Genomic DNA, 17375 nt, shown 5'->3' on the forward strand with positions numbered 1-17375 from the left:
TTACCTATGAAATTGGCATTACGTTTGTTTGTTTGTTTGGGTTACATTAGACAGGCACTAATTCTAAAAATACTTTGGTGGTAGAATAATAATTACATATAGAAATTGCATATAAACTTAAAAAGCAATGTCTTTCTCCATGAAAGTAAACAGTTCATTTTTTGATAGTCCTTCTATATCACAACATCTGGGAAATAGTCTTTCATTCCTGAGTTTCCTAAAAGTATCTTCCAGGTGGTGCCAGCTCATGGTGTCCTTAAGACAGAAGAACCACTCAGGAAGAGAGCTTTTTCACTTGGTCTACTTAATCTAATTTCTTAGTTATGTATTAGCAGTGTGCCTAGCAATCAACAGAGCAAAAATGCGTGAAGTTATTCTGAATTTTAAATTTAATTACCAATTTTTATATCTAGAATTTTAGATAAGAGAACATTTTGTTTTCACCTTTTAAAAATAAATGTAGAAAGTCTTTCTTATTGTCAGTAATCCTTTTAGTCAGTAAACATTTATTGGCCATTTACTGGGTGGCAGCCACCGTCCCAAGCACTGGAGAGACGAACAGGATAGATCCCCAGTCTCCTGAATGGGGCTGTGCTAAAACTATAACCCCAAAACATGGAGTGTGTTTCAGAAGTAGGAACTAAATACAGTCCATGCTCTCCTTCCTGACACCTGCCTCTGTCCTCTGTAGGCGCTCCTGGTGACCTGCACGGGGAGGTTTCCCTCCGCTACCTGGGGGACCTCGAGGTCTCCGAAGATGCCACCGTGGCGGAGCTGAAGTCCCAGGTCAGGCTTCTTCCTGTGGCGCACGGTAGTGGCGGCCCGGCCTCTCCCCGTGAGATATTAATAATACCTTCTTCTGTCTCCTCTTCCCTCACTTGCAGTCTGTTCTGATAGGGCTTGGGTTCTGTGCCACGTTCAGTGGTAAGTACCCGGCGGGCACGCCCGCCTTCGGCTCTCACAGCCCCGGTGCTTGTTTCTGCCACTTGTCCTGTGGCTGTGCTGTGTCCCCACTCAGACGGGCATGCTGTGCGCTTTCATCTGAATTTCTCCTCGGGGACTTGCAGCTTATGTTCATTTTGATTTCTAAGGGAAACATGATGTGTTGACACATCCGTAAAGCATTCACTTTACCCCTTTGTTTACATTGTTTTTGTATCATTGTGATCCATGTGTTAAATGTTGTCAGTTTAAAGATGTGTCCGTAGGACGTAGGACGTGTGACAAGATACTGTATCCTGTTCTTAACCCTATTCACATCCCTACGAGAGTGTTAGGTCCCAGTGGAAAGGCTGAGCTGCGTGTGACACACGATGCCTGTTGGGGGCGCACAGCGCGAGCATCAGCCGTCCGTACTGGATTTTCCTGTGTGTGCACAGCGTTTGAAATAACCTTCCTCGAAAGAAGCAAATGGTCTTATTGCCATGAGACAATGGCAATCAAAAATTTTTTTTTCTTGTATTGGATTGAGAAATACAAAATTGCCGTTTTCAGATAAAAAATGAATACTGGCCGTTTTATATGTTACAACCTAAATCTATAAATAGCTATCTGCCTGCACAACGAGTACAGAAGTTTAGGCGTAGCAGTCGCGTCCAGAGATTCTGGAACATTTCAAATTGAAGTTCTTTCACTGACAGAGCCAACTTTGAAGAACTATACTAGCACTAAAGAAAGCGGAAGGTGAACCCCCCGGCTTTTGTTAGAGCTCTTGCGAGTTATACTCATGTAGAAATTAATTTCTAAGTTTCACTTTCTGAACTAGGATTTAAAAGGAGCTTTTGGCTCATTGGAAAATCCATTTATCCCTCAAGCTGGCTTCCCCAGAGAGGAAGACAGAAGTGACTGGATGGATTTCATTTAAGAGACACCCGTGGGATGTTTTTTTAATAGAGTTTATCATTCCTTGAGGCTCTCCCCCTCCGACGTCACTGTGTAGTGCTTCGTGTCTTCCTAAAGCAGTGTGTTTGTTCAGAGCGCTTCTTAAACCACTGGAGAAATGTCTTGTTTCCTTTCTAGGCCATGACCTTGTCCCCCTCTTTGGGGTTTGTCATCCCGTCCCCAGCCTTCCTCAGAGCCTGGACCGTGGAGAGCCAGCGCCCCGGCAGGCTCTTACGAACCAACCGGCAACAGCTCAAGTAGGTTCCTCACCGGAAGCGCGGTCTTTTCCTCTGATGGGAGGGCCCGGCCGGGGGGAGTCGGGCAGCCTGCTGTCAGCTGGATGACTCAGTCACACACTCTGGGGCTTATTTTTCCATATTAAGCATAAATGTAGCTCCGTGTAGTTTTACTATGCTTCAGATACCATGAACAAAATGTTGAGTTTTTCGAGCTTTACTGGGATATAATTGATGTACAGCGCTGCGTATTTTTAAAATGACTGCCACCGTGGTGCTAGCCAACCCCTGCATCGCATCACATAATTACCATTTCTTTGTTGCGGTAAGAACATTCAAGATCTACTCTCTAAACAGCTTTCCAATCTGTCACAGTATTGTTAACTATAAGCACTATGCTGGACGTTAGAGGCTCCGAACTTACTTATTTCTCTTGTAACTGGAAGTTTGGCCTCTCTGACCAACATCTCCTTCCCCCCCACCTCGCAGCCCCCAGAAACCGCCATGTACTCTCTGTGTCTGTGAGTTTGGCCTTTTGAGATTCCACATGTATGTGAGACCATATAGGATCGGTCCTTCTCTGTTACACTTACTTCACTATTAGCCTAATGCCCTCAAGGTCATCCACGTTGTCACAAATGACAGGATGTACCCCTTTCTCGTGGCTGAATGATACTCCCCCACCTCCCTGTCCATCCATCCATCCATCCATCCATCCATCCATCCATCCATCGACGGACGCTTGGGTTGTTTCCATGTCTTGGCTGTTGTGAACAGTGCTGCTGTGAACATGGGTAGCGCAGATAGCTCTTTTGAAATTCTGTTTTCATTTCCTTCAGATACAAACCCAGAAGTGCTAGGTCATATGGGTAGTTCTGTTTTTTAAATTTTTGAGGAACCTCCAAAAAATTGGCTTCACCAATTCACATTCCTACCAGCAGTGCACAAGGGTTCCCCTTTCCTCCATGTCCCTGCCAACATTGATCTCATCTTTTTGGTGCTAACCATTCTGACAAGGGGGAGGAGGTCTCTCACTGTGCTTGTGATTTGCACTTCTTTGATGATGAGTGACGGTCATGTACCTGGGGGCCATCTGTAGATCTTCTGTGGAAAAATGTCAGTTCCTCTGCCCACTTTTTAATGGTACTGTTTGGGGTTTTTTTGCTCTTGAGCTGCATGGGTTCTTTATTAATCCTCTCTCTCATGATTTGCAGATTTCTTCACGCATCTCATAGCTTGCTTTTCATTTTGTTGATGGTTTCCTTTGCTGTGCAAAAGCTTTTTAATTTGGTGCGGTCCCATTTGCTTATTTTTCCTTTTCTTGTCTTTCCGCTGGGTATCAACTCCAAAAAATCATTGCCAGGGCCGGTGTTAGGGAGTTTACCTCCTGTGTTTTCTTCTAGAAGTTTCATGGTTTGGGGCCTTACAGTCCAGTCTAATCCATTTGAGTTGATTTTTGGGTATGGCGTAAACTAGCAGTGCAGCTTCGTTCTGTCGCTGGTGGCTGACCGGTTTTCCAGCACCATCTACTGAAGAGACTGGGACTGTCTGCCCCCGTTGTGCGCTCCTGGCTCCTTTGTTGTGAGTTCATCGGCCGTATGTGCATGGGTTTATTTGACTAGGACTGTCTGTCCCCGTTGTGCGCTCCTGGCTCCTTTGTTGTGAGTTCATCGGCCGTATGTGCATGGGTTTATTTTTGAGCTCTCTCTTCTTTTCATTGATCTTCGTGTCTACTTTACGCCAATACCGTACTGTGTTGATTACTGTAGTCTAAAATCAAGAAGAGTGATGCCTCCAGCTTTGTTCTACTTTCTCAAGATTGCTTTGGCTCTTTGGGATCTTTTGTGGTTCCATACAAACCAATACAATAGGATTGGTTTCCTATTTCAGTGAAAAATGTCATTGAAATTTTGATAAAGATCACACTGAATCTGGAGATCACTCTGGGTAATGTGGACATTTTAATAATATTCCAATTCATGAACGTGGACTATCTTTCCATTTCTTTGTGTCTTCAGTTTCTTTCATCAGTGTCTTACAGCATATAGATCTTTCACCTCCTGGGTTAAATTTATTTCTGCATATTTTATTCTTTTTGATGTGCTTGTAAATGGGACTGTTTTCTTAATTTGTCTTCCTCATAGTTCACTGTTAGTGTATAAAATACTAAGTGATTTTTGTATCTTGATTTTGTATCCTGCAACTTCACTGAATTTATTTAGTTCTTTGGTGTTTAGGGTTTTCTACATGGAATATCATGTCATCTCTAAGTAGAGGCAGTTTTACTTTTTCCTTTATAATTTGATGCCTTTTATTTCTTTTCCTTGTCGAATTGCTCTGGGTAGGACTTTAGTAGCGCGTTAAGAGTGGCGAGAGCGGGCATCCTTGCCTTCTCCCTGCGGTGGGGACAGGCGTGCAGACTTGCCGCGCTCAGTGGATTAGCTGCCGGCTTCTCGTGTCTGGCCTTTATTGTGTCCAGTTAGGTTTCTTCTCTCCCCGGTTTGTTGAGTGTAGTTGTCATGAGAGGATGTAGAATGTCGTCAAATGCTTTTCCTTCATCTGTTGAGATGATGATTTGACTTTTTTTTTTATCCTTCACTTTGTTACTGGATCACAGTGATTGATTTGCAGACATTGAACCACCCTTGAGTCCCTGGAGTAAACCCTACTTGATCGTGATGTAGGAGTTGGATTTGGTTTGCGAATATTTTGAGTGTTTTTGCATCTATACTCAGCAGGGCTATTGGTCTGTAACTTTTCTTGTAGTACCCTTGTCTGGTTTTGGTATCAGGATAACCCTGGCCTTGTGATGGCTCTTCTGTTTTCTGGAAGAGCTGGGGAAGGATTGGTATGAATTCTTGAAATGTTTGTTAGAATTCACCAGTGAAACCATCTGGGCCTGGACTTCTCTTTGTTGGAAGGTATTTGGTTACTTACTCAGTTCCCTTACTAGTAATTAGTCTGTTCAGATTTTCTGTTTATGACTTAGTGCGTTCCAAGATCTATCCATTTCACCCAGCTTGTCAGCATCTACTTGTTCATAGTAGTCTCTCAGATTTTGAGTGTTCTTACTCACTATAATTTTTTGCTTAAGAAGGAAAGCTTAGTATTTTTCCCAAAAAATCTAAAAAATGTATCACTCAGTATCACTTTGTTTCCTCTCTTTTATCAGGGAATACAGACTGGGAAGGAAAACCGAGATCTGCTTAGAGCCCCTCCAGAAAGAAGAAAATTTGGGGTAAGTCATCCGCTTCTGTGTCCTTGTCTTATCATGGTGGGTAGTTTCTTGAAAAACTGAACCGTGTACTCAGTAGTGAGGGGTTTGTCCCCACTGCCTGAGTCGCACGGCAGCTTAAACCAGACTGTGTTCTACAAATGCGTTTGTGCGTCTGGCATCTGGAAGTTGGAGCTCATCTTTCCATGAAAACCGTGAGTCACAAATGCATATTGAATCCATGATATCTCAAAGTGTAAGCAAGATGCTCCTTCCCAGCCCTTATCCGTGCCCCAAGACAGTCTGTTGTCAGCACCTGTCACCGCCCCCTGACCCTACTTCATCTTCACACCACCTGACGTACGAGGTAGCCGTGTGCGGCTTACCTCCCACTACTGGGATGTAAGTTTTGTGGTCACTGCTCTATCCCCAGTACCTGTGTCGTAGTCAAACCTTCCTATTTCTTTTTTCATGATAAGAAAATCTTGTGTAAGACCTTCTGTCAGCATCAGCAAACAGTAAGGTTGCCCCTACCCGATGTGACAGAAATACCATTCTTGCTGCTGTGTAGGAACCAGGAGCTCTCCTTCAGCCATGGCTGACCTTCACTTAACCCCACAGCTTTTACAAAGGTGCGTTCTCACAGGAAACTGTGTTTCCAGGAAGTGTTTCCTGGAGGGGGATTTCTGGATCAAACTGGTATGGACATTTTAAACTTCTTAAAACTGTTCAGTTCCTTTCCAGGTAAACTATTCCAGTTTATGTTCGCACAAGCAGTGTTCCTGAGTATTACTTCACCCTCAAACCAACACTGAATATTTTCATTGTTTAATTGTTTGCTAAACCGATCAACGAGGAAGTGGTTGTCTTGTCTCATTTGCTTCAGTGCTTTGATTGCTAGAAGAGCTGGCATTTTTCTCAAAGGCTTATCATTTGTAAGCCATTTGCATTTTTTGTAAAGGGGTCTCAGAAAAGTCGAATTTGTGAGAGCTTTCTGAAACAATGACATTGGCCCTTTGTCACGTTCTTGTAAGCAGTGTCCCTTTGAAGACCGGGCAGGGCACTTGTTTGGCGCCCCCCAGGGGCTCTGTGTCCTTGCCCCACCTCCGGAGCGTTCTCCCCACCTGGGGAGACCTCTGCTGCTCCCGCCCAGCCAGGCCTGCTCTCTCCCTGGGACCGTTGCCTCCAGTGGTTCCTTTTCTCCCATCGGTGTCACCCTTTCTTTTGGTAAAAGCACCCCCGTAACCGATAACTGACATCCGGCATGTAAAACTGCACACGGTCTCAGCAGCCTAGACGCACATACACCCTTTCCCTTCTCCCTCCCCACCTTCCGGCCGGCGCCTCCTGTCCTGTAACTGGCTGCATGCATCTGACTTTCTGCCGAGCCCCCCCTTCCAGCGCTGAGCCCTTGCTTGCTTCTCCCTGGCCACCCCACCGCAGCTAACGGAGCTTTTGGTTCTGAAAGCAGCCTCTCCTGGGGCGAGCTGCGGGTCAGGGCAGAAGGAAAGCAAAGTAGAGAAGAGGTTTAGCGGGTCTGGGGACAAATCTGTCCTTCTAAAAACCAGAAGAGTCGAGGAGAAGCTTTGCCCATCACGTTCCCCCATGGTTACTGCAAACTTACTCTGTTTGTTTCCCGGCGCAGCCCCCAGGACGTGGTGCTGAGGACGCAGATGCGCCTCCCCGGCGAGAGGGCCTACGCCCCGTGTGTGGACCTGGTGTGGGACACGGCCCGAGGCTGGACGGCTGGCTCCCTGAGGCAGCAAGTCGCCCACTTCTGCTCCCTTCCCGTGGAGAAAATTGAAATTGCCAAGTACTTCCCCGAAAAGTTTGAGTGGCTTCCGATATCGAGCTGGGTAAAGTTGCACGCTTTCTCTGGAACACTGGGCCTTCCTGGCGTAGTGAATGGGTTAAGGGCTGTTTTTCACACATAGAGAACTTAGTAAGAATGTGAGTTTTCTTTATTCAAGATGCTTGATTTTTCTATAGAACCAGCAACTTACCAAGAGGAAAAAGAAGAAAAAGCAAGATAATTTGCAGGGGGCGCCTTATTACTTGAAAGACGGAGACACAATTGGTATTAAGGTAAGTTATTTAGCAGCAAATTTACCACTTCAGTAAAACACCAGGATCAGTGACTTTACAGAGAAGTTGTATCAAATCTTCAAGACTCAGATAATCCTGTCTTCCATACATTGTTTCAGAGAACGGAAAACAAGAGGGAAAGCCAGACCACTCATTTCATGAGGCCAGTAGAACCTCAGTATCAAAACCTTAATCTTGGGTTGGACTTGCATGAAAATGCTTTTAGAGTTTTATCCCAAAGTGCATTGCTGTAGGTTTGGGGTAGGTCCTTGCATCAGGGTAAGACATTTCCTTCCCTGCCTAGTTTGCTCTAAGTTCTTTTTTTTTTTTTTTTCCAATCCTGAGTGAGCACTTGTCATATAAAATTCCCGCTGTTTCTGCACCTGTTGGATTAGCTCTCTGGCTGTCCATCTTTAGTGTGGTGTCTGTTACATAAGGTGACAGGGCCGTCCTTGCCTGCCGTGGACAAACCTGCTTTGTCACATAGTGATATTTGTGTATTAAGAATTAATAAGTTTAATCCTTGCTTTAAGGATTAAATTGCTAATCGATATTTTCACACCAAGGAATAAGCATTCCCTTAACCATCACTTCACTCAGCACTGTGCTAAACAGGGTGGCGTGAGCCTCCTCCCCCCAAAGAAAACTAAATAAACACTGAGAAATAGAGAAGGTTCTCAAAGGAAAGCATAAAGCCGTTCTCTATGCAGGAGACTACGGATAGCCCAGCAGCAGTGTTACCCATCTCCATGAAACCTCAGGGTACGCCGCGGCGCAGCGCGCACATGCGGGGGAGGGGGTGGGCAGGGGGTTCTCTGAAGCACTGGCCGTGACAGCATCAACTGGAAGGAACAGTGACCCTCGGGAAGGGGGCAGTTACAATCAACATGCTGGAGCTACGTGTGTGAGCGTGGAGCGCATCATTGAATGTGGCAAACAGTCACAGAGGCGTCCTTCACAGCGAACGTAAGGCCCTGTAAAACGCTGAGGGTCACGGAGGGTCACACTCCCGGCTGGTCATCGAGTCCAGGGGAGAACAAGAGTGCTCATCCCTGCGGAATGGCGGGAGGCCAGCGGCTGAATCTGTGGGTTGTCCCTGAGAAATGAAGCAACTAGGGTCAAAGCTTAATACTGTTAATAGCTAACTTTCACTGAGCGTTTATTGTCTGTACGGAGCACCATCCACATACATACGCGTGTATCCACCAAACTCCCAGGACAACAGGGGGAGTAGGTGCCGTCTTGGGATGAGGAGGTGACGTTCTGGCGCGCCTGGACCCCTGGGCCCCACGCCTGCGCCGCTCTGAGGACCGGGGTGTCTGTCCCATTACCTCTACGTTCTTACTTTGTAGCGTTCGACGGTTTTTAGGAAGCACAGCACACAGCTGCCGGCATACAAATGCGTGCGCACCACTGATGGGAACGGAGGTCCGCACGTTTGTTACGTTTTTCTCCCCTGGGAGCCACGTGTGGACGCAGCAAGACCCTCCCGCGGCTCCGCGGGAGCTGGTCACCTCTCCCAGATGCACACGAGGGAGGCGATGAGTAGCCAGGAAGCCTAAACACACGGGGGCGGCCAGCCGGAGTTCCTCCCTAGAGCGCTGCTCAGGGGTGCCGCTGGCTGAGGCAGGCCTGGGGGCGGCCCGTGTTGATGGGGAATGACATCCATGTATGAAACTGACTACGAGCCCCTCAGGAGACCGTTTGGGGGGCGGCCTGTATTTGGAAAGTCCCGTGGTGACAGCAGGGGAGGCCAGGGGGTTAGCAGCCCGGGCTCACAGGGTAGCTGTGGACACAGTGGCAGTGCTCCACTGGGGGTGTCCCCGTGCCGGCTCTCCATGTGGCTTTGGTGGCCAGAGGCAGAGATCCAAGGGCTGGCAGAACATTCCGGTGCCGGCCCTTCGTGCCCCCTGCTGAGCATGTGCCCAGCACTGGGCTGATTGGTGTCCGTGGTTTAGGTAAATTCGGACAGCCTGAGGTTGAGGTCTTTTTTACGTACATCTTAAACGTAGACCGAAAGGATGTCTGAAAACATTGTTCGTTCGTTGTTTTGAAACGTAGAATCTCCTGGTTGAGGATGACGAAGATTTCAGTACAGTCGCAGATGACCTGGGAAAGAAAAGGTACGGTCCCGGCTCTCGTGCACGCAGCTGCTTCTGGAAGCCCCCGGACCCTGGCTCTCCCCACCGGAGCGCCCTTGATCGCAGCTCAGGAATGCAGCGTGGGGGCATTCGGTCACCCCCCTCACTGGGCTTTCTGGGAACCTGGACAGAACACGGGGTGACCGCTCACTGAGGAAGCCCCCCCCCCCCCCCCCCCCCGGCGCCCCCTTCCCACCCTCTCAGCCCCTCGCCACCTGCTGGGTCTTCTTCGGACACCAGCGCCATCCGCGGTCCGTCACCTGAACGAATGAGCACCACCATCGCTCGTGCCCCAGCCGCTCCTTCCTCTGCCCGCCCGCCCCCCTCCGTCCAGCCGGGGGTCCTCCACAGGCACGCCCTGCCCAGCCCACGGCCCCTGCTTCGGCTCCCTCCTCACTCTGCCTGCAGGGACTCCCTCCTTCCTCTTCGGCACATAGCCCAGCCCCCTCCCCTGGCTGCAGGCCACATCCACTTACTAGAATCTGCCAGAACATTCCACCTCTATCAGTCATTCAAACTCCACGTGCCTGGACCTGGCTCTCACCCCTGTATCCACGTACCCCCCCCCACAGGCCACACCAGGGGTGTCCCTGTCCTTACCTGCTCCCCGCCTCCAGTCTCCTGAAATCTTAGTCCTCAGCTTCTGGTGGGAGGAGGGGGTGGCCTTCTTCCCTGAGTTACTGCGGTAGCCCCTCCTTGCCCCTCCGCTGCCTCGGTCCAGTGGGGCCCCAGGAGAGGGTACAAGGAAGAGCGGGTGGGCCGAGGGGGAAGGAGGGTCACTCGGGAGAGCATAGCCGTAGCCAGTCACGGGGCTGGACGCTTCACGTGTGTCTGTGAACATCCTGTTTGGATTCAAAAGGCCCGCAGCGCCTGGGTGGCTCAGTCGGTTAAGCGTCCAACTCTTGGCTTTGGCTCAGGTCCTGATCGCAGGGTCGTGAGATCGAGCCCCACGTTGGGCTCTGCGGTCAGCGGGGAGCCTGCTGGAGATTCTCCCTCTGTCCCCCTCTCACTGTCTCTCAAAAAAAAAAAAAGAGGTAAAGGTATACTCTGCTGTGAGACCACCTAGCAGATTGGAAAGGACCCCAAGTCTGACCCGCCGCGTGGACAGGGGCAGGAACCCACTCCCCTGGCTTGGGGTGGTGGGGGCGGGGTGTAAATTGAGGTCTTCCGAGTGAACAGTCTGGAAATACCTATCAGGTGCAAACACACATCCCTGTGGCCTGTTCCAACTTGACGGGAGTCCTTCCGAAGCCCTCGACCTGGTGAGGCCTGCAGTGTCCAGGGCCGAGTCGGTGACCCCCTCTTGTGTCTCCCACAGCCAGGAAGCCCTTCGTGTGCAGAGCAGTGACCTCTTCTCCAGTGCCAAGACGCCCAGCCGGCCCCGTGCACCAGAAGCTTCTCTCTCCATCCACGTGGGGAGTTTCAGATAGCACGGCGGGGGGGCGTGCGGGCAGGTGCGGGGTTCTGCCTTCTGCGGACATGAACTCCGAGTCCTGCCCTTCGTCACCAGCAGAGGCCTTCCCGCCTCAGGCCAGCCAAGGGCGCGTTATCGCGGGGCTGGCCCCGACCCGCGGTGGCCTCCAGCGGCCAGTGTCGTGCTGCCCTCCCGTCGTCACCCCAAGCGCAGCCCCGTTCGTGGGAGCAAACGCCCTCGTTTCGCAGTCACCGCAGGCGTGGATAAAATGGCACGGTGCTGAGCCCGGACACGTCTGCCGTGTGAAGCCCACCCGTCGCACCTTCCCTGCCTTACCCTGTTCACGGGGGGCCCGGGGGCCCTGAGCCGACGGCGGCTCCCACAGCGCGGCTCGCAGCGGGGCGCTGGCCCGGCCCAGGCTCTGCCGTCGGCGGGCGGGCTGTTTTCGGGCCCCCGCGGCAGCCCCCTGCGGTCTGAGTGAAAACGGACTCCGAAGCCGCCGCCGTCTTTCCGGCTAAAGGAGAGAGACCCACGGCTCGACGGGTCCTCAGCTGCAGCTCCACGGGCGGCGGAACGTTCTCGGTGCCTGGGGGCCCGGTGGTGGCGGACGAGCCGGCGTGGGCTGAGTCGCCTCCGCGCCGAAGACAGAACGTAAAGCGGCCGCCGTTCCTCCCCCTGAAGCTCGGCCCGCACCTGGTCCTGAGCCGGCCACGAGGACGCTGGGGGGGGGGGGGCGCAAGCAGGGCTCCTGGGGGGGGAGCCCCTCGCTCTCCTGCCTCGGGTGAGGCTTCTGAGCCGCGCGGGCCACGAGAGCCGGCAGGACAGCCGTGGACCGGTGTCCCGGCCACACCACGGCTGCTGCAGGCGCGCGGTGGCACGTGGTGGCACGTGGTGGCCCGTGTGCCGGGCTGAAGTGACGCCGCCGCAGGGCCAGACGCCGGGGGCTGTGGCTGGAAGCCGGGCGCTCGGGGTGCAAGCCGCCTGGTCCTTTTACTCTGACGTAAGCTCCTTGGTCTGCGCCTTCGTCCTACGGTGACCCCATAGTAAAGTGCTCCCCAGAGGCCGCGCCGGAGGGTGTGCCTTCGTGGGCCCCGCGGGGAGGCTCGGGCGCGCTGTGCGCGGTGGCCTGCCCCCTTCCGTCCCTCCTGCGCTGTGGGCACGGGGCGCGGCTCCGGGGGCGGCTGTGAGAGTCGGTTCAACCGTTCTTCGGGTCGTGGGCTCCCCGTTGCTGCACCAGCTGTTTCATGTTCTCCTTGGCTTCCCCCTCCAAGTGCACTTCAGATGCTAAATAAACGTTTATTCTTTAGAAACACCGTATCGGCGCTGCTTCAGAAATAACAGAAGTATGTTTGGGTTCAAATAAATCCAGACTCGAGGAAACTGCCGCGGAAGAAATTGGAAGTGATCTGGCTTTCTCTTCCTTCTAGGGAAGGAGTAGCGGCAAGGGTAGTTCATTACAGAAAACCTTTCTTCCACTGGGACATCTTTCTGGCAAAAAAAGGGGGTGAGCACAAGAATTTCCTGATGATCAAAAACCACGGCTCCGCAGATGCCCGTTTCTCTCTGGAAGGCACTGAGCCGTGAGGGACCACAGCTGACGCCCCGGCCCCTGCGTGTCCCGCTCCTCGGTCCGTGCTCCGCCACACACCCGTCCAAAGCCCGGTCAGTAAAAGAAACCCCAGACTCACTGTGGGTGTGTTTGCTCACCTCCCGAGGCGCCGTGAAGCAAGGAGGGCCCTACAAAGAGGAAGAGAGGCTTGTGGCCCCCTGCGGTTGCCCCACTGCCCTCTGTGCCCCCCCCCCGCGCCCCTGTGGGGGCAGCCACTCGCCACGGTTGCCCGGTGTCACTCGCCGCAGAGTGTAATGGCCAGGACCTTGCACTTCCAGGTGCCGGACCCTCAGCTCGGGCCACTCCAGCACCCACAGGCAGAGCTGAACTCGGGCCCACGGGGGGCTGTCACCTGCAGGCGGGCCCCATGCACTGGAGCTGGGAGGGGGGCGGCGGGTGGTCGCCCAGAGGGAGCACGGGGGCCCCAGGTCCTGCACCCTGGCTGCCCGGCCCCCGCTGGGCTCCTCCCATTCGGACGTTTCAGAGAGGACGGCACCCACCGTAATTCTAGCCGCTGCTCTACCCGCAGCCCGACCACACTCGTGCCCCCAGCTCAGGTCTGAGGTCTCCGGGCCACACCGCTCTGGGGCAGGTCCAGCGGACGTCTGTCCTCACAGTTCAACCAGCGCCTGAAAGGCAAGGGTAAATCGGACGCGGAACCAGCGTACACAGGGCATGAGGAGGACCGCAACACAACCTGCTCTGGAGGACGAGCGCCCAGGCGCCGCAGTCAGGACCCACGCAGCCAGACCGCGACCTCCGAGCTCCCGGTGCTGCCCCAGAGGCAGGACCCTTGCTTACCCCTCAGGTCGCCCTGCCGCCCTCCAGAGGATCGCGGTGTCCGGTGCCCGGCGTGGGCGTTGAGAGGACTCCCCTTTGGGGTAGCGCCCCTTGGACTCTTGTCTTCCTGAGTGTGCACGTCCTGGAGGCCCGGGATGGATGACCCTAGGGACTGAGCGACCAGTGTGGGATTTGGCGACATGATTTCTGGGAGTGCTCAGGAAGCTCATGGTTGATCGTTTCCATCAGCAGCATGAGCGACAAAGCCTTTAACTCCCAGCCCGCTGGCTTGCTTCGTGTTTTGCAAACCTAGTTTGCTTTTGGGATGAAAACCGTGAATGGGCTGTGCCCTACGTCCCGCTCCATAGGGATGCACGTTCTAAGGTCAGGACCTCGGGCTGAGCCGATGGGCTCAGAGCTGCCCCCACCCCGCCCACCCCCGGTGTGAGCGGCTCCTCCGGCCAGGCCCACGCTGGCGCTCTCAGACCACAGCTTCAGGGAGGCCTCCGCGCACCATAAACACCTGCCCCACGTGTGCACCTGTCTGCCCCGAAGTTTTCTTTGCACAGGTTCACCCATCCCCTCAGGGTCCCGGCCCCTTCTTTGGCCTCACACCTGTGTAATAGATAGAACCAGTGTCTCCGCATGCTTTCACTCCGGCCTTCCCAAGTACAAGGTCTTTGTGGAAGGACTGCTGCAGGGATTAGGTTTAACTCAGAGACAAAACAATACACATGTAGTTCTCACTCACGGAAAAGAAGGGTGGTGAGCGGGAGCAGGGAGGGGGCCGGGAACTTCGTGGAGACCGGGCTTCTGTCGCTGCCACCCTCAACACGTGTTTCCATGCTCACCACCCTCCCATGGCCCAGGCTGGCTGCTGGAGCGCCACCCATGTCTACCCTCCAGGCGAGCAGCAAGAGGAAAAAGAAAGGCATCTCCATGTTTTAAAGGAAACTTTCTGGAAATCTCAATACTTAGATTTCTTTGTCCGTGACTTGGTCACATCACTAAGTGACTTCAGAGGAGGTGTGACTGCAGAGGAGACTGGAGAATGTTGTCACATCCGCAGGGGCATATTTGGGCACAGTGCATGACCCAGATGATGTGGGCATCTGTTAGTGGTGCAGGAGATAGAAAACTGATGTTTATAGGCATCAAGCAGTGGCTTCCACAACTGCAGAGTCTGAGCTTCCAATATTCACAACTAGATTATGCAGCACTGGGCCAGGACTCCAGGCCGTGGGGGCCTTGGGCACAAAATTTGAAGGTGCTCAAAAAACTCAGTAGTCAAGCCAGATCAGTTTCTAGTAACAGCATTTTTAAGAAATCAAAATTAATGCAGAAAAATCCACAATGAACAAAACATTAAAACGTTAAACACAGGACCAGTACAAGTTAAAAGTCCTGCAAGTCTATGGGCGCCTGGGTGGCTTATCTGGTTAAGCGTCTGACTCTCGATTTTGGCTCAGGGTCATGAGATCGAGCCCTGCATCGGGCTCTGCGCTGGGCATGAAGCCTGCCTGAGGTTCTCTCTTCCTCTCTCTCTGCCCCCACTCACCCCACCCCCCTCACTCATGCTTTTTTAAAAAAGTCATGCAAGCCTAGATATTATCTTTAGGAAAAAATCTAAGTCCTTCTTGCGTTCTGCAAGCACGTCCGCAACCAGCTGCATTCCCAGGGCTCTCCCTCGGCAGGCAAAGAAAAACTGAGTTGGGGTCAGAAGAAGAAACACCAAGAACCAAAGTTCCCCATTTCATAAAGGATTGTGGGACAAAGGGGGAAGGAGAAGGAGACAGCGTCCAGATGTGTCTGTTTCCTCTCCAGCCCCCTCGCCCCCAGGCTGAATTTCCCCAAGCCCCGCCTTGGCCATCGAGCAGTGTAGACGCTCGGCTGGAAGCCAGCAGAGTCGCCTCAGGACCCGCGGCAGAGGCCAGAGTTCAGGAGATGGAGGCCACCCCCCCCACCCGAGAGCACCACCAGGAACGCTGCCTGGGGCCAAGGACAGTCCCTGGGTCACAGATGTCAGCCTCCAGGTGCAAGGGGAGCCTCCCAGGCAGCAGGCGGAACACCACTGACAGCTTGAGGCTCGAGGACGCCCTGCCTGTCCCCTCGGGGATACGCGCCCCCTCCCCCGGAGGAGGAATGCAGGGCCAGGTGTGCGTTGACTGAGGGACCCTCCCCCCCCCCCAGGGGCCCTGAAAGCAGAGGGGCCCCGGGGCAGAGACGGCTAGTGATGAGCAGAGTCCGTGCGCAGCCCCCGGCTCACACACAGCAGCCAGGCATGGCCGGGGGCGGGCGGGCCCCCAGGTGTTTGCATTTCCAACCCCACCTATGTCCAGGTGGGCTCGGGAAGCCTCATGCACACCCCCCACCCCACCCCAGCGGGAAGGTGACGGCCAGAGCCGCCTTGGCCACGACGGCCCGATCCCCGAGTGACAGCCCGAGGAGCTGAAACACACCTGCCCTCGACTGTTCTGGGAACAAAAAGTACACTTTGGTCAAGCAGCCTGGCCTTCCCTCACTTGGGACAACTCCCGTCACTAGATCAGATCAAGGTAAAGCTCGTAAGGCACTTGGGGTTCTCTGGAGGATGACTTAACAGCAAGCAGCATCGGTTTAGAAAGGCTGCTCCCCTTCCTGCACACGCCGTCTGGGCCGGCCTGGCAATGGCGTTACACTTGAGCCCTCCCCCACATCCCCTCTGGGCTGGCCTCTGGCCTCCCCCCTGGCCCACACGGTCTCCTGGAAGCCCCCCGTGTGCTTTGTGGCCCGTCAGGGTGGAGGCCGGCAGCGAGCGGAGCCCACAGCAGCCCTCCCCAGACCACGGCTCAGACGCACAGGTGCGCCCCCGCACCCACCCCCGGCGAGCCATCCAGAGCCAGGCTTCTGGGCCAGGACACCCGTGTGGGGTAGTTCGGACCCGATCTTCTCACCTGTCATGTGGGCTGAGCTTGGCGTCAGGCCTGGGACACAGGACAGCCCTCGAGGTATGACCTCAGGTACCCACCTGCCCCGTGACTCCCACCTTTGCCACCTGCTGTGTGACGTGCAAGTTGGGAACCTCTCTGAGCCCGTTCCTCATCTGTAAGAGGCAGGATTTTTAGGAGAAATAAAGGAGTTAATATGTGCAAAGCACTTAGGCCAGCATCTGGCATAAAATATCCTAAGTGTGTTAGCCACCAGTATCATGCATGATTAGTCCTCAGCGGCATGGCCCCATTCCTTTCACGTGGGTTTGTGGGCAATTCTAGACAATGAGACACGAGGGGAGGTCAGCAGAAGCCAGGGCTTCTGAACTGGTTCCTTTTATGTTAAAAAGAGACACAGAAGAGACCACCACCTGCTCACATACACCTTACCCTGGACTTGGCTCATATTTGGGTGTGATGCTTGGAGTGGTGGCAGCCACCTTGTAACCATGAGGCCTGACCCTGGATAGCCACATGGGAGGAGGGCGTACACCACACCTGGGGCTCCGATGAGCAAGGAGGGAGGGCGAGCGAGCTGCTGGAGGCAACCAATGCACTCAAAGCCCCTGCAGCCCTTTTGTACCCCCCCATCAGCCTCATTCTCAGTTCTGTGATCCCAGTCACCATTCCTCACCCCAGAGAACTGGGAGATGACAGAGTGACCTTGAGCTTGGAGAGGCTGCTCCCTTGGGATAAAGGTATTATGAGTTAAATAGAGAGGTCGGAGAGCTTCTGGTCCGCAGTTTTATAGAAAAGATTTAGGAGGATTAGAGTATTTGCTTACATCACATGCCCTCAGTAGGCTGGTCCAGGCTGCATGTGACGGAGTCTGAACCTCAGCCCTACCCAGTGCCCTACCTCCTCGCTGAGCTTTTAATTCAACAGACCCAAGAACTCACACCCTAAGAAACACAATGGCTTTCCATTTTGTTCTTTAGCCACACCAACTCACCTTATTTTTAGAGTAAAAACCATAATCCTGATTCCAGTTTGGAAAGATGTGGGCGACTAATATTTTATGTCAAAGCACAAGGAATGACAAGAAA

General features: G+C 53.2%; 1 protein-coding gene across 9 annotated transcripts in view; it reads left to right on the plus strand.

The window, feature by feature from the left end:
* Positions 1–12288, plus strand: part of USP40 (ubiquitin specific peptidase 40) — a 77388-nt gene extending 65100 nt beyond the window's left edge. For 6 of the 9 annotated variants that reach the window (XM_025889276.2, XM_025889269.2, XM_025889285.2 and 3 more), the window contains 7 exons: positions 692–786; positions 2020–2138; positions 5290–5355; positions 6977–7187; positions 7321–7416; positions 9478–9539; positions 10876–12288. In XM_025889276.2, coding sequence (XP_025745061.1) covers positions 692–786; positions 2020–2138; positions 5290–5355; positions 6977–7187; positions 7321–7416; positions 9478–9539; positions 10876–10987 — 761 coding nt within the window. In that variant the 3' untranslated portion in view covers positions 10988–12288. Of the gene's footprint in view, positions 1–691; positions 787–884; positions 925–1997; positions 2139–5289; positions 5356–6976; positions 7188–7320; positions 7417–9477; positions 9540–10875 lie in introns of those variants that run through there. The other 3 variants (XM_073876970.1, XM_073876978.1, XR_003211641.2) reach the window with 3 other exon arrangements.
* Positions 12289–17375: the final 5087 nt, after the last annotated feature.

Source organism: Callorhinus ursinus, unplaced genomic scaffold (assembly GCF_003265705.2).
Source record: "Callorhinus ursinus isolate GAN/ISIS: 27379988/994484 unplaced genomic scaffold, GSC_fseal_2.0 scaffold2, whole genome shotgun sequence".
Classification (NCBI taxonomy): Eukaryota; Metazoa; Chordata; class Mammalia; order Carnivora; family Otariidae; genus Callorhinus; species Callorhinus ursinus.